This window comes from Pleurodeles waltl, chromosome 2_1 (assembly GCF_031143425.1).
Source record: "Pleurodeles waltl isolate 20211129_DDA chromosome 2_1, aPleWal1.hap1.20221129, whole genome shotgun sequence".
Lineage (NCBI taxonomy): Eukaryota > Metazoa > Chordata > Amphibia > Caudata > Salamandridae > Pleurodeles > Pleurodeles waltl.
The window spans coordinates 112,036,677-112,060,546 of record NC_090438.1 but is presented as its reverse complement, the minus strand read 5'-3'; the positions used below and the strand labels follow the sequence as shown (position 1 = coordinate 112,060,546).

The window sequence follows — 23,870 nt, the reverse complement described above, 5'->3', positions numbered from 1 at the left end:
TTATCACCTCAGTCATTACCAGCCCTCACTTGTGTGCTGGCTTACACTAAAAAACAAAGGTCCAACGCCCTCCAATACCTTCAGTGAGCAAACAACGCTGCAACCCACAACGTCTGCCTGCCCAACCCTCAGCAGCTCTATGAAGACAAAAAAAATACAAATAGTTTGGTATTCCCCATACGAGGTGAATAACTCCTTGTGAAAGTAATAACTAGAGGCGGAAAGGGGGAGGAGGGTGGATGGGCAACAGACCAGGTGCACAGAGAAAAGAAGAAGCCTTCCCCCCCATGCACTCTCTCCCATAACCAAGGAAACCCCACTTCCATAGATGCAACACCCTATCAAGGAAGAGTAGTCATCAAAGTAATGCAACTTGCAAAAAGAGCCCAAGGGGAGGCCGAGGCTGGCCAATCTCCACACCCCCTTATATATTGTGTTTGAACACTGTAGACGGGGGCACATGGCTGATGGTGCATTTGGTATCACACACCCTATCAGGAGAAGGATAGGAATGCCGGAAGAATATGGGAGCCAGTGGGAAATGCAGTAACACTCAGTTCTGAATCAACAACCATTTAGCAAAAGCCAATCTTTTAAGCATGCCTGCCAAACACAACAGAAAGAAGGTAACACCATTATTCCATGGCTCTGTAATTGTGTAATAGAGAAGACTGCAGTCACTTGACTTGCAATGTAATGTAAACATCTGCAACCTGCTGATGCGGCTGTAGAGTATAAGTCATTAGTGCTACCAGCAGACAAATAAAGCTGTCGGAATTGAGATTCTTCCTCCAAGAATTGCACTGTAGTGAAAGATCCCAAATTATATTTCTCTGTATTAGAATGATACTTTCCCCTTATGCGAGGCACTTGGTAAATCATTTCATTGTGTCTAGTTTTACAACTAATACATTTTTTGTAACATAATGGCAGGAGCCACTGTGTAGTTCTATGCGAGACAGAATTTCCTTAGTGTTTTTTTATTTTGCTAATAACCTGAACGCTGTTTCACAAATCTTACAAAGTTTTTCTAAATAAAAAGTTCATCCACCTCAGCTCCATCCTGGAAAGATTCAGGATGATCTGTCACGCAGGGCCCAAGGAAAAAAGGGGTCCAAAATACACCCCTGCAATTTCCATAGGGCAAAATAGAGGACATTACAGAAAGAATGGCTGAACAGAATTACACCAAATTTGACAGAAAGCTAGAAATTTATCCAGCATGTATGCTTTTTGTGATTTGGTGTCAGAGACGTATTAAGGCATGGGCAAAGTGGACTCTGGCCCAGGGCCCCAGCCCTTCAGGGGACCCCCTGATAGAGCCAGCTGTGTTCTGCAAAGTCTTACCCTGATGACCTGGAATAATTCTTAAACAGTTTGTTTTAAATACTGTTTTTCTTTAATTTATTTTTAACGTGGGTGATGTGTGAGAGTCTATTGTCGACATTTTGCAGAGAAATGTTGGGGTTTATTTATGAGGAAAAGACGTGGGCAGTGCCACAAGTCTTCTTCCTGCGTGGCCCTACACCAATGTGAATAGGCATAAATGCAGCGTATTTATGCAATACGGTGCATTCCTGTTGTTCCCTCCTGCGCCGGTGAACAAGGTCTGTGTTGCATGCGAAATTCTATTTGTGCAGGAACGGGCACCTTTCTGCACAAAAACAATCCCAAGAGGTATGTTCCTATTCGATGTGTGCTGCAGAATGCAGCACACTTCGACAGAGGGGAAAAAAATGAGGAGATAAGGCTTTGGCGCTGCTCCAGGTTTACGTGAGTAAGTAAACCTGGTGCAGCTTCAAAATCCATGGGTGTTACATGGGAAAACTCACTGCAACACCCATAGAATGCCTTCCCTGGCGCAGAGTAAGGCAACACTGTGACTTGCGCTGCCTTGCCTTACTCAATATCGATGAGGCCATTCAAACCCGTGCAAATGGACTTTGCGTGGCCTCATAGATATGGCTGACAGCATATATCACTATCCCTGAATATTAGATGGAGACACATTTACACTTTGCATAAGTGTGTCTACGCACTGTTAGTGACATGGCCACAGAGGGCATGAAAGAGCTTAAAATGGATCATAAATTCAAAGCTGTTCTGAACAGGGACCTCCAAAATATGCTTGGTCCTGGACCCCAGTGCAAGATATTCCTGTTTGGTGAAAATCTGTTCAGCCATTTTAGAGAAATAAAGGTTTAAAAAAGTATGACATCTATTGCTGCAGGACTCCCACAAGGAAAAAAATAAATAATTCTGATTGGCTGGTCCTGCGTGAACAGGCAAAGTGGCCTGCAGTTGCAGCATGAAGAAAAATGTTGCAGCTGCCATTACAGGACTATGGGACTCTAACTCAGCATCCTGAAAAATAAATAAAAATAAATATAGGGGTAGGGATACTGTGACTCCATAACCCTTGAGGTTTTATCCCTTAGAGGACACACAATAAAATATTCTGTTAGTCCATCAAGAGTTAATTTTAGTCCATTTACCTTAACTTCTACACTCTGCACCACTCATCCACACCAAGAGCTCATGTAGGGACCCCACTCCAAACCATACTGTAAAATGCTTCTTCCACAGTGGGGAAGTTGTAGCCCACACCCCAAACCTTTGTGAGTGGTGTGAGGAGGAACCCTATGATGGAGCATACCCCCTAAGGGTGGGTGATACTTTTCATCCTCAACAAAGGAATAAATCACAATCAACTGAGACAGACATGGATAGGCCCATCTAATATGACTGTGCCCTGGACTATGTGCATCTTTGGTGTTTTGAATAGTCAGATGTAAACATTTGGTCTTTAAAAACTCCCATGTGACCCACTTTTGAGGTCAGTTGCGCCTGGGCTACTGTAATATTGTTTACACCACCTCCCAAAAAAGCACATTGACAGACTGGCTGCAAAGACTGCAAACGCAGGAAGCCCACATGCCAATATACGTGATGTAAGAGTGAAAAGGTAAGAGGCTACTCTTTGAACATAGTCTTCTAGGCACAGAATATCCACTTAACTACTGCACCCCAGCTCCTATGTCCTGCAACAGAATAACCAAGATTTTGCACTCTTTGGCAACTGTAAGACACTTGAGGAAGGCTTATAAATTGACCTATAAAGTGCTTAATTAGAATAAAAAAAACTGAAATAAATGCAGGGCCTAAAGCTGTATTTAGGACCCCAATGTGGGCACTGCTGGCCGCAGTCGAATACCAAGCCAACCTAGTTCTGATTCTACACGTCACTTACTTCACCTCCCTACACTTTCCATATCTCCATCTCAAGCTTTTAGGTTGATTTCATCCTTGCTTTTGATCTTTGTCATTGTTTTTTCCTATGTTTTCCTTGCTCCTTAGCCACTTTTTTTGCCTTTCTCCCTTCTCTTGCTCTGGGTCAAAGTAGGATTCTTAATCAATTTCCTTGTCCCTACAAATAGGCGCCAACCCGCCATCTGCAACCACAAGCACAAATTAAGTAATGGATCTATAAACTATTAGACACTGTGACGCCTACTTGGTTTAAAAATGTAAAATGTATCCTTTGAAAAAAATATGTGAGGAATGGAGCACAAATGTTTCGATAATCTGCTCTGTGTGAGATTGAGTGAGGCTGTCATAACACGCTGTGCCTGGAATGAAAATTGCTTTCAGTTCCTTTGGGAAGTGCAAGACCTGAACTATAATCCCACAATATCGTCCTCCTCTTCTCATATATAGGAGTAAAATACACATTACAATTGAGAGTTACAGCTCTCCTTGTTTCTAATGGGAAATCTGTTTTGTTCTCTGCAGAACCTTTAATTTAGAGTTCCAAGTCACCTATACTGTGGCAATTCTATATAAACGGGTCTAAATGCACAGTTACTGAGTATTCTACATGGTGAATATCCGAGAACACCGCAAGCATAAATTCAGGCACTTTTTAAGATGATTAAATCATGATTTTTTTAGTTCAATCTGCACAAACCAGAACTAAGTAAAGTGTTAGAATTCCAGTCATGGATATTTAAAGCTCACTTAGCGGCATACACTGAAAAGAATAAATTCTCATCAGAGAAAATCTATGATAATCATGATCTCGAGAAAGAAATCAGACAAACAGGGAGTGCTCTGGGTTGTAGTTGACCACCAGTTTTTTTTCTTCACCCTGCACCAATGAAATCTTCAAGCAGATTCCTTGGAGCGGCTCCACCCTTCTCTTTCTTTACTCAAATTAGCAGGGTGGGTGCTTTGTTCACGTGCAACCACAGTAGGCTTCCTTCCACTATGAAAATACTCTCTGGCTGGAGTCCATACTTTGGAGTCCAGTTTATCTTCCTTTGAGACTCTACGGCTGGGATACTAAAACAGATATGGCAGAAGTGTGAGTAACTTGCTCCATAAAAATCAGACCCACTGGAAAAATAGCCCACGGTGGGCTTTGAACCGGGCATGAGACCGTGCGTGGTGATTTGAAAAGAAAAAAAATGTATGCTGCGCCATCAGTGAAGTCTGGGTGAGTGAGAGACACCACATTCGGAAATCAGGATGTGTGTCCTACCACTTCGATCCATTACACTAGGACAGCCAGATTCTATTCCTGTGCTTTCATTTTGCAAAGTATTTTATTCTCGGAGATGTAGTATTTGTTTTCTCTATTAAACTATACAAACTAACCATCTGGTGAGAATTTGTAACTGTAAATCTGAAAGTGGAACGAGCGTTCTCCAAACATGGATCAAGGTGGCAACTGAATGTATCCTTACCTTTGACCATGTACAGCGCTATGCTGCCTTTTGGCTAGGTTTGCACTTAGGAAGTATCATGTGCATATATATAATTTTGCATCACCTTCTTTCCTTAGATATAGAAAGCCATGCATAAAACAAATACAGATCATGTTTTTTTTTTTTTTAAATGGTAGCGGTTAAAAGGATAATTGGGGTGCCCCCGACCTATCGCTTTCTCTAATATACTTTCATGTGGGGTGTTGTAAGCCTACAACAATGCTCTGTACATTGTTTTCTCATAAGAGACAGGTTCTGCTGTTAGATGTTCCAGGACCATCAACCACGAAATTCAATGTGGCCAAGGACATCCACAGTGACTAGAACTAACCCCGTAACGCCTATTGGAGGCATCCTAATCTGTACTTTTTTATACCTCTTTTAAGCATAAGTAACTTTAACCTGTACTGTTGATGCCAAGTAGTCTCGTGACCTGTACAACACCTTTGGTTTGTCCTGATTTGAAGGGGGAAGCGTCATGAGGCTTCTCCAGTGGTATAAGACGCACATAAGAGCCAAACAACCTCCTCCCTGTGCCCCAACATTCTCATGCAAACTTGTATCTGTAATGCAAGAATCCCTTTCCTGTGATGCCACACCAACTTCGAAGTAAACCACATACCAGGCGTAGCAGAAGACAGCACGCATTCACATAGGAGTCTGTTGGCGCTAGGCACGTGAAACAGAGGTTTATTGTTGCTAAGAATGCCACCTTGCCGGTTCTTTACCATCCCCGCATGTATTTTAATGTTTATGCCAGGAAGAGAACTGGGAAAAGCAGTGAAAACCTGTGTTTTTCTTTTACCCTTTTGAAACATATAACTAAAACAACAAACACATGGAGAAATCACTTAAAATGTATTCAACAGCTATTTAGTAATTTCTACATTACTATTGAAGCAGACATAGGAATAAACGTCATGGGACAAAATAAAACTTTTTTACATAAAATTATTTCCACCTACAAGAGGTTTCAGAAGAACAAAATGTAAACAACTGACCAGAATTTATTTCTAAGAAAGATAACAATCCTAATGTTTGACCAAATCAGTGGAACATAATGCAAAACAGGACAACTCTGAACGTGCAGACTTGTTAGATTGTCTGTCTGCAACAGATCTAGAAAACACCTCATAGAAAGCCCAAGAAACAAAAATTATCTGTACGGAAACACAAATGGTTCATCTTGCAAAGATGTGCCTGAAATTGGAGTCTCATTGTAGATGCGTTGCCTGTATCTTTCAGTAAGCACCATGAGAGGAGGACATGGTAGAAACAGTGAAGGGAAGAGGAACTTCGAGGTTCCTTCTGCGCCGATCTAATCTGCTGCTCCCGCCCACACAGGCACTTCCTGTTCGAGGATGCCTGCATATCCGTTTTTGGCGCGCACACAAAAAGCGGAGGTCTCTGTCGCCAGAATCCAGCAAGAGAAACGAGCTGGCGACTTCCTGCCACGAGTGTAGTATCTGGGAGAGCGGTTCATGTGTTAAACAAAATAAATGCTAATAAGTGTTTTCAAAGGTTTTCTCATGAGCCTGCCACCAGCACTGAACCACATTTTACCTCATGCCTCTATCGTACACTAAAACATTCTTATCTCACGCCTGCAGAGCCTTTTTCATCCCTCCTTGGTGCTTCTGTCACTGTTTTCCTGAGTTTCATGTCTCCCTTCTAACTCCCTCTTCTGCCTCCTCTTCCTCCGGGTGTAAGTGCTATAATGAAAGTAGGTTCCGGTCGGTAAAACGGCGTGCAGGCGCCCACCACCTGCAAGCAGCACACCAACTAAGCACAGTGTAGAGTGCCAAATCTAAGAGGGTGCCAGATATGGGATGGTACAACATTTAGGGTACTAAACAGTTACACAGAACATCCCCTACCTGCGCGAGACCCAAAGCTCCAAACCTGGCTCGTTTGTGAGAATGAATGTGTTATTAAACGGCACATTGGTGCATAGTGGTCGAGCCAATGTCCAAAAACTGAGAACGTTAGAGTGTGCTCCGAACTGTAGTAGATGCACTATCAATAATTTAACATAGCTGTTTCTATACTCTTCAGTGCACGCCTACTGTGATGCACATGGGGATTTTATGCACGGCAAATCACATAGGGGGAGACAGGTGAGCTATACATCTGTACTTCTTCCTACCATGCGCTGTTAACACACAAAAGGTACAGGGGGCTCGCGATACAGGACCTAATGAGTACCTTACGAGGGGCTCCAAAAAATCCATCATCATTGGATGAGGTGGTCTCACCCACATAATGTGGCATGCTCCATCACTGGTCACCTCCCTCCACCTGGTAAGATGGTACTACCAGGGTGGACTCGACCTCACCTGTGAGGGAGTTCTTAGATGTAATCAAATCCTGGATTTTGAAGGGAACCAAAATGAAAGAGTTAAAAATACCTTAGGGTAAACCATAAGGAACTTCCTTTCATGAGTAGCATCTTTGGTACGATTAAAAACTGGTCGTTTTGGATGGTCCATGGGTGTAATGGCACAGTCATCCAGAAACTGCAGACATGTTTCTGCCTACTCCTGCACCAAAAACCTGGTTGAAGACATTTCCCAGAGCTCTGTGTGGATCCCTAATTCATATTGTCATACATGTACAAGCATACACCAGGTGAGACCTAAATTTCCTACCTTCACCTTGGGTTTTTAGAGCCAGCCCAGAGCAGGGTTGTAAAGTACAGCGTGGTCTGACTGGGGGGGGGGGGGGGGGTTGGGGGGGAGGGGGGGTGTTCCAATAGTCTCCCATTCTTCAAAGAGGTGTGCCCGGTATTTCCATCTACATACGTCAATCATATGCAAAACTCGAGTTCTAGGTGGAAATATTTTGAGCCCCTGTAGGTAGTCATGAGGTCCTGTACAGGGAGTCCACCGTACCTTTTGCGTGTTAATACTGCAAATCAAATTGTGCCAGCCTTCCAAAAAGAGTGAATCTGAACGAACCCTGCTTTTGTTTCAGTGCTCTCTATTTTCTATTTCCATTCGGGTGTCAATAGTCATTCCTCAAACTCTCCAAGGCCCATCCTATAATACAAGCAAAGTCTTCCAGGTAGGGATTTTATGTACACCAACGGAAAGAGCATTATCAGAATATGCTCATCTTCTACAGCACCCAGAGACTTTTATTTACAGAGTATAAGCAATTTGAAATAGCTCATAAAACTAGGTACCCGAAAAGAAAGCACCCCAAATGAGTAGTTGGTTACAATTAAGAATACCTACTCTTATACAATGCTTCATCACACACTTTTTGCAATCTCCGAACACTATTAATAACAGGCAATGCAATGGTAGTTGATTTACCAACCCTAGAAAGATGGAATAGTAAGTTGCTCGTCAGGATTGAAACTCAAGACCTGCTGGTCACAGATGTCAGCAGCGACCAGTTAACTCAGGAAGTCAGCTTGCTGCTTTTAATTTAATTTAGTTCAGACCTAAGCCACAGCCGAACATGATCTACAGGTAAGGAATAAGCAACCAGTATGCATTGTCAACAGCTGTAGAAACAAAGTATTATAGCAGTATAAAAAACTCTTGATATATTAGGTCTACATTTCTGGGCTCGCCACTCCCAGCTCAGTTCCTTCCCCAGTTGTGGTGCCACCATCTGAGATCATGAAGTGCTTCGAAGGAAGACCCCAAGAAGCAGAAAATAATTCCAAGAAAGCGGATCAAAACCAGGTTAAGGACTAGCTACAGCTGGGTTTAGGGAAAGAGGGCTTGTCTGGCAAGGTGGTCTCTCTTATAAACCTACAGCTAACAAGTGGTGCAAGTTCCTCCAGCCGCTGAAGAAGTTTAATGTACCATCAGGTTAACCCGCTAGTTAATACATCGTGTCTACAAAGTTAAAGAACCGTCTCATGTGGGCGAAAATTTCTGCAATTTCTTTTTGCTAAAGAATTTCTTTGCAAAAATGTTTTCAGAATGACATTATTTTCCCAGAAATGGTTTTGGTGCGGTTTTTATCCTCTGCAAATTGTTTTCAAAACTTTACAACCTTCGCTGAACTTCACAAAGCTTGCACAGTTCTGAAAAAATCTTTATGAATTCACAAATGAAAAACATAGCAACTTCCCGCATCATGACAGAGTACCCTTTTTGCATTAGTGCAACACAAAACTGGTAAATGCTCCTTCCTTTATCCATTATTCTGTGATACTGGTTGTTGCCGTTCCATGAGTAACTAGACTATCAAGGATTTGCTTACATATTTCCCCCAAAAATATACACCTGCTTCATCTATATTATTTTCCTAGCTATTACTAAAATAATAAAAAAATGAAGTTTTAATAAATGGGGCCATTACGAGTGCTTACCTGGGCGCTCCATACTCCGGAGGATGTTGGTACCGCACCATCGGTCCGTCAGACCGGCCCTGTTGGCTCATTCGATGTTCACCATAAAAGTGCCCAGGATCTGGAGGTTTGCCCATGGCTGGCAGAGTCGATATGTTTTTAAATGGATAATCCGGAGGGGGACCCCTATGCTCCATTCCTTTTATGTTTGACTGTGTAGGGGTAGGTCCAGGGCTCTTATAGAAGTCATGGGAGCTAGAATTCCTGTAAAAATCACCAGGTGGTGGGGACAGCGGGGACAAAGGGGCACTGGTCACTGGAGCATGCGCCTTCACACCACTTGTGGCAAGTGACAGCTGCATCAACCTCTCACTCAGAGAGCGAACGTGCCCGTGTTTCAGGTCCTTTAATGCATCGTCTTGGTGGATCTTCCCCAGGCTGACCCTCTGAACGGTTGACCTCCCTTCAGTCCTCATCTTCTGATTTGTCACACCTGTAACGTAAAAAGCAGCACCGACACTGGCATGCGGCTGGCCCCTGAAGTACTGCGACTGCACTTTGGCTTCTTCGTATGTGGGAAGGTCCTCACTGTTCTGTGGCCTGGTCTGCAGCTGCTTCTCCATGATATTGTTGTCCACCTGGATCTCCTGTCCCTGGGGCTCCTGGCGGGCAGCATGGGGCACGTGCTGATGGTCCTGGGCCGTCAGGGCTTCATTCTGAGACCCCGGGCTCCCGCTGTTGTTGAAGGGCGGCACGTTGCCCGTGGCTTGTTGATGCAGGGCCAGAAGGTTACGGTTGTCATTGGGGTTCCCGTATCGGAGATGCTCCTGTAGCAGACGATGTAACACTGTCGTGGGTGGTTGCTCTTCTGAATTCCTCATCTCAAATGGTTCTGCCTTGTTGTCTGGCAAAGCAAAATCACGTGATCAGGCTCTCCTTCACCTAGAAAGATGGAAACAAAGTATATCTGGGATTAACATATATGAATCAGGACTCCACAACACATTAGTAATATATGAATACTTTTTAAGCAATTAAGTCCTTTAAAGATGATGTCCAAGTAAAAAATCTGCATTGTGTTATTCTGGTAACCACAGGCACAAGGAACTCTGGTGCTTCTCCTCCAACTTGGGTCACGGTCTTCCTATCCATCCACTCTGACAATCTCATGCTCTCTTCAGAGATAGCGTTTTAAAAAGATCAGAGCTACCTTCAAATGTTTTGAATTGTGTTAATCCTATTAAAGTCTTTCTTTCCATCACACTTTAGCATTACAAAAAAGTGCCTCATTTTTGCTTTCCTAATTGCTGAATGTGTGCAGTTAATTTACAGGTATTTACATTTTGTAATGTGTAACAAAAATGACATCCGACAGCATTTCTTTTCATGCTCCTGTACCCCAGCAGGATTGTCACATAATTCACATTACTATTCTTTCTCTGGCAGCTAAAGAGAGGAGTTTGAAAACACCCATCCTCATGTTAAAAAAAACTGAGCAGCAGTTTGTCAGAACACATAGCCTTACAATTGACCTATGTCTGTGAACCCACCAAAAATCGAGTCGCAGACCCACAGTTTGGAAAACGCTGCTCTATATCATGACTCAGATCAGATTTTCTCAAATGTTCTCTAGTATATACTAGTCGTACTAATTAAACAGTACATTGAAGTGTTGCAAAACATGGCAAGAATGCCTTAATGCAGGTTTTCAACTATCATTGGCTTTTCTCTAGAGTTTCTGACTTACCTCTCTTGTTTTTTTTTTGTTTTTTTTTAAACTCCCTCTCCAATTAGCCTAAATTAAATACTGTAGAAAGAAGGTGCTTTCTCCGTAGGCAGCGAGGCACTTCACAGAAATGTTCTTTGTAACAGGAGTACCACAAAAATGAGATGCTGTACACAGAACAATATGCAAAGTATGCATGTGTATTTCTAAAGCACCAGTGTTTTATCCACCCATCACTCAAGCCTTGCCATCTATAGAGCTGAGAATCTCTGACAGGTCTAATGAATCTAGGAATAGAACGCAGACTTTTCCAGCTGCCCAATGCCACAGCCGAGTGGCTCATGCAGAGGAGATGAAGCGATAAGAAAACGGAGAGCCAACGCCAAGATTAATCAAGTCATACAAAAACAGCAGCCGATGCTATCTTGAAGGGCGTAGGCTTGAGTGGCAAAATAATCTGGGTGGCAAATTTATTTCGTTTTACACTATTGGAAAAAGGGGGATTCTCCAGACAGTTCCTGAAGTGTGGGATAGGGCAAATAACATTTCCATTTTGATGATGTATAGTGGCTTCTGAACTGTTGTGTAGTTTTGTGAACAGGTTTGTTCACACGAGGTGCCTGTGAAGATATGTGCACTCTGGTTTCTGACTACCTCTTGGAATCTTGGACAGTAAGCAGCCCTAAATCTGTAAAAGCTAAGTGTAGCTGTAAAGTGGTGCTTCCGCCGCTTCTGGGTTTTTACCACATAACACAATAGACTGAAGGAACATTGTAGAGTCAGAGCAGGAAAAATAATTTGTTTAAAATAAGTGTATAGACCTCATGTGAATTGTAATCTCAGGATTCTACTTGGTTTGTTTTTGATAAAAAAAGATAATGTAACCATCACCCTCCACATAATCAAAAAGTATAGAATGCCGGTCAGATATCCAAATGAAATCCAACAAAAAGCAGCAACCTCTTCATCTCCATCACTCACAACTTTGAACCTTCATGGTGGAAAAAGTGACTCAGAGGAGGGCTGACAGAGTGTCTCCAGAGGCCCCACATCCTAAACTCCCAGCATCATCTCTCCTAATAGAGTGCTCACTACCTGCCTTCCTTCTCCAGCTTAGGCAGAGACACGGGACATTATGTCAGAAGAGAGACCTAAAAAACAAAATTTAAATCCTGCAAAGTCCAGACCAGGGTAGCCTCAGGTAGCTCTGATTCTTTTAAAACTCTGGCTCTGAAGAGAGCATGAGATTGTCAGAGTGGGTACACCCAAAACCCAAGTTGAAGAAGCAGCGGAGTTCCTTGTGCCTCTTTTTACCATAGCTACACAGTGCAGATCTTTTACTTAGAAATTATCTCTACTGGACTCAAATGCTTAAAAAGTATTCATATAATAACAACATTACAACACTGATTTTGTGCCATGGCAGCTGCAGATGGTTACAAATAACCACAGAGCCAATGACAGTGCTTTGTAGCCCCACTGTGTACTTGATCATGGGCTGCTTGAATCGGCCTGGTTACCATCAATGGAGGTCTCAGCAGCTTTGAAAAATGCGTGTAGCCTGTCATCCCAGATCACTGCCAACTCTCATGTTCTGTATTGCGATATGAACTTCTTTGAAGGTGCAGAATACTCGTTGCACCTTGTGGTCCATCTAAAGTGCTAAGCCATAGATACCTTACAACAGAAGATGTATCTGAACAAAAGGGAGATTGGCTGATTCATTACGTCTGGGAAACCTGGTCGAATCAACACTCCAAGAGAGAAAGCGGGAGAGAGTGAGCACTCCCTTGAAAACCAATCTTTCTCTGTGGTGTGAAGTTGGGATAAAAGTGTTAACCGATCGAAAGCTGCCTTTTGCCCCTAAAGAACATGGGTCATGAATCAATTACTCAAAGCACCAGTGTTTCCTTACATCTCACACATAACCCAAGTTAAATATTCCAAAGCAATCAAAAGGATGGTTCAAAGAGAACCATCATGGACAGTTCGCAGAGTCACACCCCAAGGAAGGTGTAAGTGAGCAAAGTACCAATGGCATCAGAGCTCTGTGAATGCAGCAGCTCTTACCAGAAACACATAAAGAAACACAAAGAGTATGCCTTTGTATGGACAGCGTGACATCATTGAGACAGTGCTTAGCCTGCATTCATTTTTTTTTTTTTTTTTTACATGCATTTCATTTGCAATGTATTAGCATCAAGTGCCACTTGCAGGTGGTCAGACTGACGAAAAATAAGGAGTAAAGGATGAAGTGGAGAAGTGAAATGTGAGAATGAAGACAGTACTACAAGAAAGAAAGGCAGCGAGTATTCATTCTGTACTGGCCTCCAGAGCAGCCGCTGTGTTCACCTATAGGATTAAAAAAATAATAACTTCTACTTGTAACTCTGTAGCAAGTTCTGAAATATGAATAAACAAGCCTATGGCGGTGGATGTCAAGACATAACCTTTCTCAGCAGTACATCAATATCGGACTGTTGTCAAAAAAGGGTTTTCTAAAATGGGACTCCAAACGCAGCGTCTGCCGCTAAATTGACAAGATGGCATCCCAAAGAAATAACTTCCTATTCTGGCTGTCTCCACCTCCCAAAATAACCTTTTTCTCTTGCAGCTGCCAGGTTACGAATCTGGCCCAACAGGCTACTGTAGATGCGGTCATCCCAGCCTCGAAATTGCTCAGCAACTTGGTCTTCGCTGACGGCACGCTGGTCAATACCCCTGCCTAGAACATTCTTATCATCATTGGCAAATCACGGTTATTTATCGCGTCTCCATGGTTAACCATGGCCTTGTATTGACAGGGCTTTTTTCTTGTCAGGACGACAGTCAAAAGCCAACCCATTTCGTAACAGATCCATTCTGTTACCTGGCAAAATCTGCAGCAAGGGCATGTAAACTCCAAGCGCCCCTAATGCATCCTTCCTCCATCTTTTTAAGGGCGGAAACACCATGGGTAGTCAAGGGACAAAAGCATAACATGGAAGTAGTCGTGGCGCGAGGGCATGAAGCTTAAGGTGGCAAATGTAAGTGAGACAAAGTGGGTTCTGCTCAAAAAGCAAAAAAACTACGAACGCAACAAGGCACCACTTCTTCAGGGTAGGCTGGATGAAGTGAGAACGACAGGAAACAAATCATAAAGAGAGAAGGAAAGGCAGCTGATGTACCAAACATAGCATGCATACCAGATAATACCAGTCTTACAAGGACAGAGCGCTGCTGGTGTCGCCAATAGAGCCAAGGTCAACTCTTCCCAGGAATGTCTAGTTGACCTCAGACGGATGTGCTCCAAGTCATCCGTCTCTGGGATTTAAGAGGTCAAAGAACCTTCTCCAAGTTGTTTGAGCTGTGGATGTATTGTAGAACTTTTGGTTGCCTCCCACTGGCTAACCCATTCTAATGAAATCTTAAGAATCATAAGCACTATGCACTTTCCTAAGAGATTGCGCACGGTTTGATTTTCTGCTAGAATTTTGCCTTTGAGACATGTCCTGTCCTGTCCTGTTCTGTTCTGTTCTAAAAGAGGACGCGGAAAATAATGAAGATTATATATGCAGTGTGAGCACGTCCACCGTGTTTACAGGTACAGAGAAAATACCACTACATCTGTAAACTGCGAGAAAAGAAGCAAAACAACCTAGAAAGTGGCTTTTTACAAATATGTGTATGAATTGTGTTACTGTTCAGCCATAAACATTTTGAAAGATTAAACTTTGTGGCTCATCTACAGACTTATTTGATTATAAATAATACATTTCAATCAAAATTTTAAATTCTTTGCCGACATTTGCAGAAGAAAATTTCTACAAAATATAAGCTTTAAGTGGGTGATTATACCTACAAAATAAGGTTGCTTGCAGAAAACATTTTAGCGTAAAACTTTTGAGGTGAAATTCGGCAAAATTCACAAACTGTGCTCATTTTGACAACTTTACAGGGGCAATGGGATCTTCACCGACCTAGCATGAGGAAACAGGAATGATAGGGTGAACCCATCAGTGGCACACACACTATCGCTAGCAGCAAAGCAAACTACGTTCCGTAATGCAGGACCTAAGGCAAGACGGTAGTAATGGCTTTTGCCAAGAACTGTGGCCTTTGTATTTTTAACCTATTTCCTCAACCCTCGTGGTGGTTTCCCTTCCTGTACGTATGCATGACAAACAGGAAATGGGCGAAAGACTGCTGTATGGAAAGACATGGCTGATAAGGCCTATCCTTGCAACTGGAGCCCAGCAGACAGCGTCTAGAAGGAGGAAGGGGAGATGCGGTTTAAATGACATTGAAGCTGGAAAACCGAGGGGTAAACTTTGACCCCTGTACTAAGGCCGGCTTCAGAACTAGATTTCAATAGCGGTATTCTAGCCACGGTCCCTTCATTTCAAATTTGTTGAGGTGTGTGATGTGAGTACATAAAAACAAACTGTATAGTGAGCTGACTAGCAATTACAGTATTTTATAAATCATATATATATATATATATATATATATATATATATATATATATATATATATAGTGGCAGCCTGTAGGACTAATATGTGGTTGAGTGCAATGGCCCCAGCTCACCATTTTTGAGGCCCACCAGCCCCCTACCACCCTACTCCAGTGCGGCATTTCTCCCCCGGCGTCCACAAGCAGAAATGGAAGGACTTCCTCCTGCTCAGTGGAACGCAAATCCAACCAATTCTGGAGCTGCTCTTGTGCTGTTTTCAGCATGACAGCAGGTACAGGATTGGTGGGAGCAGGCTAATCCAGAGCTCATTTTGAGGCTTGAGGCCTGAGCCAGCAATCCCCCAGCTGCTTGACAGCCCTGGGACTGCTGGATCTACAGTGCGCATGTCAGGCTGGCTGTAGCTAGAGAGCCGGCGAACCCGACATGCGCAGTGGAAGGGGCAGCAGACATCCTGCAATTGCAGGATTCAGCCCTGCCTCATGCCCTCACACTTGTGCTAGCGCAAGCTGGTTGCAGAATAAAATGACATTGTTATGCCATTTTATTTATTTGCATTTGCCTGCTGCGAGGCAACGCTCCTCCGCTCTTAAGGAGGAACCACCCATGTATATTTATGTATGTAGAGAGAAATGGAGTTAAAGAGAAATATAGAGAAATGCAGACAGATACATAGAGACGGAGAGAGCAAGACCGAGAGATAGAGAGATAGACAGGTGGGTAAACAGACAGACATGGACATAAACGCACAGATATTGTAACTAGGAAGTGAGGGACATCAATCGAGGCACTCCCCAACTTGTAACCTGCAGTCTTGCGAGCTTTCTAGATCACCACTTAACTGTATACAAGAGCAGACCGGATGCCATGCCGTTGTCATTTTGTTACAACAATCTGGAGCAGTCTTTCACCAAGTATTTGGTCTAGACCTATGGATTCAAGATTCTGCAGTCTGAAAACTCACATTTGTAGTACAGAACCTTACTACTGGTTGCCTCACCATTTGTTTGTGTTGCCTAGCGTGTATGTTCTAACCTAACCTTCGCTTGCCCTGCATGATCAAGACACTCAACGCAAGCACTAAAACTAGTAAAAATACTTAAAATGTGCATATGTCTCCAGACAAGGCAACTCAACACTTGGTCTTAATGTTACACAAAAATAATTGTTGTGACTGGGTCAAACGTCCTGCGCAGTTTACCGGGGCTTGATGAGGTCTGCCGAGAAATAACCAAGAAGGATTCTCTGCGTTCTGCTGCAAACAGAGTTGAAGATGTCCTCTGCCTCTTGCCACCAAGACCGTACCCTATGCAGCGAAATCCTGGCAAGCTTACCTTGGTTTTCGTTTGCTCTCCCTCCTCCTCAGCGCTGGGGAATGGTTGGATGCCTTGGGCATGACAAGGGCAGGCTCTTGTCCATAGGTGCCAGGTCGACTCTTCTTCGATCTGGAATATAAAGATCCAAAGAATCAGAGATTTTATAGAATGTATGGAGGAGCAGTGATAACATCCCCCCAAATCCCCTATTCTTGTTTCTTCCCCAATCTTTGCACAGGGACTCCCTAGACAAATGGAGAAGCAGCCTTCATAGCTCTAGACAGCTTGCTCCCAACCTCCCAACCTTCCCAGTTGCCAAATCCAGAACAGTTTTTACTAATCAGGGATGCCATATTCTTAGCGTGGCGCACATGTTGATCAGCAGAAGGGAAAATATAGCAAGGTGTCTGCTTTCAGGACTTGTTTGCTGCATTTCCACAGTCTGCTGCAGGTATTTCAAGTACACAGACTAGTGCAGGACACCCCGCTAGATTCCAAGCCGAATGGGTGTATTTTTATCCATCAAACTTGGCGTTTGCTTTTCAGTGCACGAGAGTCAAAACAGTCCAGTGGCTACTACTGTCAGTCACAAGAGGTTTCCCCCAATGCCAGGGTCCAGCGGAGGGGCATCTCGAGGTTTGTCGGCGGCCCCCAAGGCCTGTGGGTGGAGGGGTCCATCGCAAGGGGTTGTCCGTCGACCCCCACTGGCACGCGAGACCCGGCCAGGCGCATAGCAGGCCCATTCCTGCACCCGGCGCGCCGCCATGTTCTATTCTCGCCGCAGAGGCAGACGGGCACATTTCAGCGGCGGGCTTCGCATGCTAGCCCGGAACGGTGCACAAATAAAGGCGACAGATGCTGCGAGGGCACGCTAGCGAAGATGCGGCCGCCTGCGTCTTATTATGAAAAATATGGCGTGCTCCAACGCACAGCAGCAGCTGGTGCCAATTAAGATGGCTGCCCGGGATGCTTTCTGAAGGAATACAAGCTTTTCTGTTCTTACGCACGGCTGGCAAGCGGCAGAGGGGCAGGAGGAAAGGGGCGAGGGCAGGGGGTAAATGTCACATTCCTGGTGCATGAGCAGATGTGCTAGAGTCGGGGCGTCAAGGGCCCGCCCCCCGCCTCCTGCCCTGAGGAGAAACGGGGCTGTGGCAGGTAAAAGCGCGGACACAACTGCGTGAGGGTGGCGCCCTCACATGAACTCAGGGTCACCAGCGGAGCCGGGCTGCCATTCTGCTAGGCTGCAGGCCAGGGGTCTGCTTTCAGAGCAGAATGGGCTACCGTCACCCAAACCAGGCCTCCTACAGTGCGTGGCTGGCTTCAGACTTTTAGCGGGGTCTACTCAGGGTTACCAGCCCGGCCCCGGGTAGGTGAAAGTGTAAGGGGGAGAAGCATGGACAAGTAGGTGCATGGATGGGGAGTAGAGCTAGGGCGCTTACTAGGGTGTGCAATGGAACTACTGGAGCTCAGAAGAGACATTCGAGGCTGGGGGGCAGAACTAGTGGACCTGAGTGGGTGGAAAGTCGGACTACTGGATTTTAGAAAAGATGAACAGTGGAACTACTGGAGTTGGGAAGAAGTACAAAAGTGGGCAACTAAACTATTGGAGCTCAGAGTCGAGGACTGGAGCTTTATAAAACTGGGCGGGTGGAGAACAGGAATCATTATATCAGAAATGAGTTACAAGAGTGAGGAACGAAACAGTAGCTCAAAAAAAAAGTTGCAAAGTTGGATTCTGAATTACTGGAGTAAGGGATGGGAGTGAAACTACTGGAGCTAAAAAAAAAAAAAAAAAAGGTCTCAGTATTGTGGATTAGAAGTACTGGAGTTTGGGGAAAAAAATACGCAGTAGAATCAGTGGAAATAGGATAGAGGAGAATATAACAGGGAAGTGGCAAGGCTGGGGACTGGAACTACTAGAGCTCAGAAGAGACATGTGAGGCTGCGGAGTAGAACTATCAACTGGGGAGGGTGGGGAATAGGACTACTGGATTTCAGAAAAGAGGTGCACGGGCGAGGGATGGGACTACTGGAGTGGGAAAGAAGGACAGGAGTGGAGATTTAAACTACAGGAGCTCAGGAAAGATATCTCAGGGTGGAGACTGGGACGGGATAAAAATGCATTGGTGAAACTACTAGAGATGGATAAAGAAGTTCAAGAGATGGGAATTGAACCACTGGAGCTAGAAGGAAGTGCAAGAGTGGAGATTTAAACTACTAAAGCTCAGAAAAAAAAGTAAGTGTGGGAACTGGAATTACTGGAGCCATGAGGACACCTAAGTGGGGAATGGAACTACTGGATCTGTGAGAAAATTTGCATAAAGTGAGGAATGCAACACTGTTAGTTCAGTCCAGGAGATGCAAAAAGAGATGCAACAGTGTGGACTAGAATTACTGTTATTGGGAAGGAGTTGCAAGGACAGAGATCAGAAATACTAGAGCTGGGAAAAGAGATGCAAGGGTGGAGAAAAGAAATACTGGAGCTGAGAAAAGGGTGCAAAAGTCGGGAGTGGAACTGCTGCGGCTCAGGACAGAATTGCAAGAGTGGGGTGTATAACTAGTGGAGCTGGTTGAGGGCAGGGAAAGGAACTACTGAAGCAGGGAAACGGGTGCTAACCAGGGACGTATAACTGGATCTGGGGAAAAAGCTGTGAGGGGAACTGAACTACCAGAGTTGGGAATGGAGACACGAGAGGGTAATGGAAATAATGCAGGTTAGAAAAGTGGTGGAAGGGTGAAGAATTGAATTACTTTGGCCAGAAAAGACATGTAAATTGGGAGAATTTACTACTGGACCTGAGAAAGGAAGTGCAATGGCAGAAAATGGAAATACTGGACCCAGGAAAAGAGGTACGTGTGTGGCAAAATAGGTACGTGTGAGGGAGAAGGAACTTCTGGTCCTCTGGAATGATAAACCAACATTGAAAATGGATCCCCAGAAGTTTGGGGGGTGAGGTGCTAAAAGCAGGAACCTATCACCAGGAGCTGAGAAGTGCTGCAAGGGTGGGAAACTGAACTACAGAAGTTTATAAAAGAGATGCACGAGAAAGAGAACTAAAGGAGTTAGAAAAAGAGGTGCACTGCTGGGGAATAGAACTGATGGTGCAGGGAAGAGGTATAAGAGTGGGTAATGAAACTACTGGCACTCGGAAAAAAGGTGAGAGGGTGAAGAATGGAAATAGTTTAGCTGGGACAAGACAATTATGGGTTTGAACTGGAACTACTGGAACTCAGAAAGTAGAGGGTAGGGAGGTGAACGGAACTCCCGGAGCAGGGAAAAGAGGTGCTGAGGTGGGTAATGAAATTAAGGAAGTTGTAAAGAGAGTGGGTGCAAAATGGAGCTGATAAAGGTAAGAGAACGGTTGCGAGGGTCTGAAATGCAACTACTGGATTTTGGAAAAGAAGTGCTTAAAATGGGGAATGTAATAAAAATAACCGAGAAAAGGTGCGAGTGCAGGGTATGAAAGTCCAGGCTGTGGGAAGTGAGACATGAGTGGGGAATACAATTACTGTAATTGGAAAGAAGTGTGAGGGTAATAACTGGAAATACTAGAGCTTGCAAAGCCAAGTGACGTGGAGCAAAACTACTGGACCTGGGAAAAGATGTGCAAGAGAGGATTGAAACTACTAAGGCTGGGGAGAGTTGCAGATGCGGGATATATATGTTGGAGCTGGGGAATGGAACTAGTAGAGGTGGGGAGAACTGCAAGGGTGGGATATATAACTCGTGAAACTGGGTGAGGAATGGAACTACTAGAGATGGGGCGAGCTTCAAAGGTCGGATATATAACTAATGGGCTTGGAGGGGAAATTGAACTACTGGAGCTGGGAAATGAGGCGTGAGAATGGGAAATAATATTACTGGACTAGAAAAAAAAGGTGTGGGGAACTGTGGAGCTCAAAAAAAGGTGTCAGGTGTGAATGGAGTTACTGGGACTTTGAAAAGGTGAGAGGGGAGGAATAACAGATGGAAGCTAGGACAAACGTGGTTAGGAGTGCTGCTACTAAAGCCGAGCAGAGGAATGGGGAAGGAGCTACCAGAGTTCTGAAATGATGTGTAGTTTAGGAAACTGAAACTCGTCTGCTGGGAAAACCGATGCTAAAAGTGGAATATCGCACAGCTGAGAAAAATGGGAAACGGTTGACGGTTTAGGAGTAAGGGAATGAGATAATAGGAAGGAGGGGAAGGAAAGGAGACTTACGGCATTTCGGACCAACGGACGTCCAAGGGTGACGAGACAAGATTGCTTTCACCGACTGAATGCACTTGGGCACCCCTTAAAGTTTTTCATGACTGGAAAGGCCAGGGTAACTTCCGTACAGGAGATACTCCAGCAGCACAGACTATCTTTTACATTACCTCTTGGTTAAAGAGAACGTGTCCTTTCAATCATCACCGAATGGAAACACTGCCTATTGCTGCTAAAACATATCTTGGGCGGATAACTGCATATGCCGTAACTTACGGTAAGTTACGGCATATGCAGTTATCCGCCCAAGATCAACCCTCACGTCACAGGAAGCAGGCGCGGACTCCCGTCTCCTTGCACTCCATTCGTAGGATATATTGTTTGCAGCAGCCCGGTGATTACCAAAGGCTGGGGTGCGAACAGAAGCGCCCCTCCTTACTACTGCGCCTAATGGCTGCGGCCAGGGGGTCGGTTTCCTCTCAGCCCTGCTAATGACCCAAGTGGCTCGTGAAAGCCGCTGCGTCTCAGCCTGCATTAGGGCGGATAATGCCATGGCAAAGCTTTCATCGTGCGTCGGAATGTGGCGCCCTGCCCGGCCGGCTGAGGCCACTTTATCTGCACCAGATTAGAAGGCTCTTTGTTCGGATGCGCTGCTGCTGGGGGGAAGGCACAGGCAGGCGGGTCCATATGGGTCGGCCCAAGTGTGGTGGCATCAGCTATCTGCATGGGTTCCTAGGAGACACCTGGGCGTGTATATCAATCCAAACTCATAGGGACCCTTCCCTAAACTGGTGGCCAGGGCCGGCTTTACGGCGATGCGACCGGTGCAGCGGCACCTGGCGCTGACTTTGGGTGGGGCGCTGTGTTTAAAAATAACGAGGTTAAAAGTGCAGGAACACCCTTAACCATGCAGCAATTTTCAGGCAACATTAAAAATGTCAAGGTACCGCTGATGTTTAATGTTCCTTCTGATAAGAGATCGGAATTTCGTCTAGTGGCAGTTATCATAAAGAAGATATGAGGGTGCAGAGGGTTAATGTATCTGCTACAAAGAACGTGTGCCATGCAGATCCCAGAACTGAGTGTGAGTGAACTACGAGACGCGCTTTAAACAATTGAAATGTATGACAGAGAGGGGCTATGGAGAGACGAGAGGCATTACTGGAGAGTAATAGTTAGGGAATTCGAGGAGGAGGAGCTCTGGGCAGGGGTAAAAAAAAAAAAAAAAAAAAACTGTACCAGGGGCCATCTGCGCTAAAGCCAGCCCTGCTGATGGCGCCACACTCTAGCAAACGTAGTAAGTCACTCATGAACCCACATCGAGGCTCCACTGTAAGTCATCTGGGGGACCCCTGCATAAATTCCAGGTGGAATTCCACTGTTGCTTATCTAAGAATCCCCTACATAAACTCACGAGTTACGATGGTGCTCATCTCGAGAGCTCCTGCATAAATTCAAGGTCAAGTTCTACATCTGCTTATCTAGGGACCTCCTGCACCAACTCACAAGTACAGCTGCAATATTGCTAATTCAGGGAACTTCTAATTACTCTTGCAAGTGTAGTTTCTGTAGTTCCACTTCTGCTTATCTAAGGAACCAGTGCATAAGCTCAATGATAGAACTCCACTCGCGCCCAACTTGGGAACTCATGCATAATCGCAGAGGTGATGCTCGACTCTAGTCATCTGGAGAACTCGTAGGTGGAGCTCAGCTCTAGCCACAGAGGGAGCTCGTCCATAAGCTCACAGATGGAAGTATACAGGTACATAAATCCACACATATCACTTCACTCATCTATGGAACTCACAGGCTTACAGGTCAAGCTCTACACTAGTTCCATTAACTCGAAAATGTAAACCTTTCCAACTTACTTTTCACACGTTACTGTCTAGCTCAGCTAGATATCAGTCCATAAACTCACAGTTAGCAGGAACTCACTCAGGGAACTCATAAATAAACTCTAAAGGCGCAGATCATCTATAGTTTATCTAGGGAACCTGTCCATAAACTCATAGCTGAAGCTTCACTCTTGCTCACCTAATAACTCATGCATAAACTTGCAGGTGGTGCTCCGCTCTAGTCACAGAAGGAACCTCTCCATAATCTCATGGGTGAAGCTGCTTTATAGTTCATCTTGGGAACTCTTGCATACACCCAGAGGTAAAGTTCCACTCTACATCACCTTTCCAAACCTATGATAATTTCACAGGTGAAGGTCCTCTCTATCTCATCTAGGGCATTCACGCATACGCTCGTAGGTCAAGTACTGTTCTAGCCACCTAGTAAACTCACCCACACACTCACAGGTGAGGAGCTCTGCCTCAGCACACCTAGCAAAAGCTGCCTGGAGACGCACTTCCTCTCATCTACAGGGCGCCCCAACCTCTGAGGCTGATGCCTCCTATGCTCATCTAGGGGGTGAACCTCCTCTTCAAGCTCATAGATTCTGATCCACTTCGAGGCCAAGTCAACGCACCTCCAACATTTTTGTGTGACGACATTTCATCTCATTGCTCTGACTGGACCCCAGGTCTCAATCTGTGATGAACACTGGCGACCCAGCAACACCGCATGCGACGCCAACGTGCAGGTAGCACACGTTGTATGGAGGGGGTCAGCCCTGCGACTCGCAGGTTCGAATCTCAGCAGGGCTGAATCAACCCTTCAAGGAGACTGGTGATTGGAGTAACGTTAACACCATTTGTCAGCGCCAAGTCACAAGACAGTGTCAGTATGCCAAGTTATTTCTATTACATTAAACCAAGGGGCAGGTGTGTGCGCGATTTTAGGCAATGAAACCCCACACCAGGCTGCTAGAGCCCTGTCAGCTGAGAAGCAGTGCACCAAGGCCCCTGAAATCAGGGATTTCCGTCTGCTTACAGCTCTAAGCTCTTCTCCAGCTGTGCGTCGCTATGACAGCCTCCATACAAGCGTTTCCTTTCTGTACAAGCCTTCCGCAGGCTTTTACGGGGAGGAAACGTCCCTCTTCCCTCCTCTGGGGAGGAAGCAGCTTCCCCGGTTGGGCCCAGCAAATACTGCGCCAGGTCACACTCGCATACTCCCAGCCTCCGCCTCATTTGGGCCTGCCGAGTTCAGCGGCACCGAAGGGGGC

General features: G+C 45.0%; 1 protein-coding gene across 3 annotated transcripts in view; it reads right to left on the bottom strand.

Annotated features, from left to right (window-relative positions):
• AMOT (angiomotin) overlaps positions 1 to 23,870 on the bottom strand; it is a 174,925-nt gene that overhangs the window by 113,364 nt on the left and 37,691 nt on the right. For all 3 annotated transcript variants that reach the window (XM_069211132.1, XM_069211150.1, XM_069211141.1), the window contains exons 2-3: positions 16,587 to 16,697; positions 9,097 to 10,017 (exon numbers count right to left, since the gene is read on the bottom strand). In XM_069211132.1, the coding sequence (XP_069067233.1) occupies positions 9,097 to 9,956 (860 nt within the window). In that variant the 5' untranslated portion in view covers positions 9,957 to 10,017; positions 16,587 to 16,697. The remainder of the gene's footprint in view (positions 1 to 9,096; positions 10,018 to 16,586; positions 16,698 to 23,870) is intronic.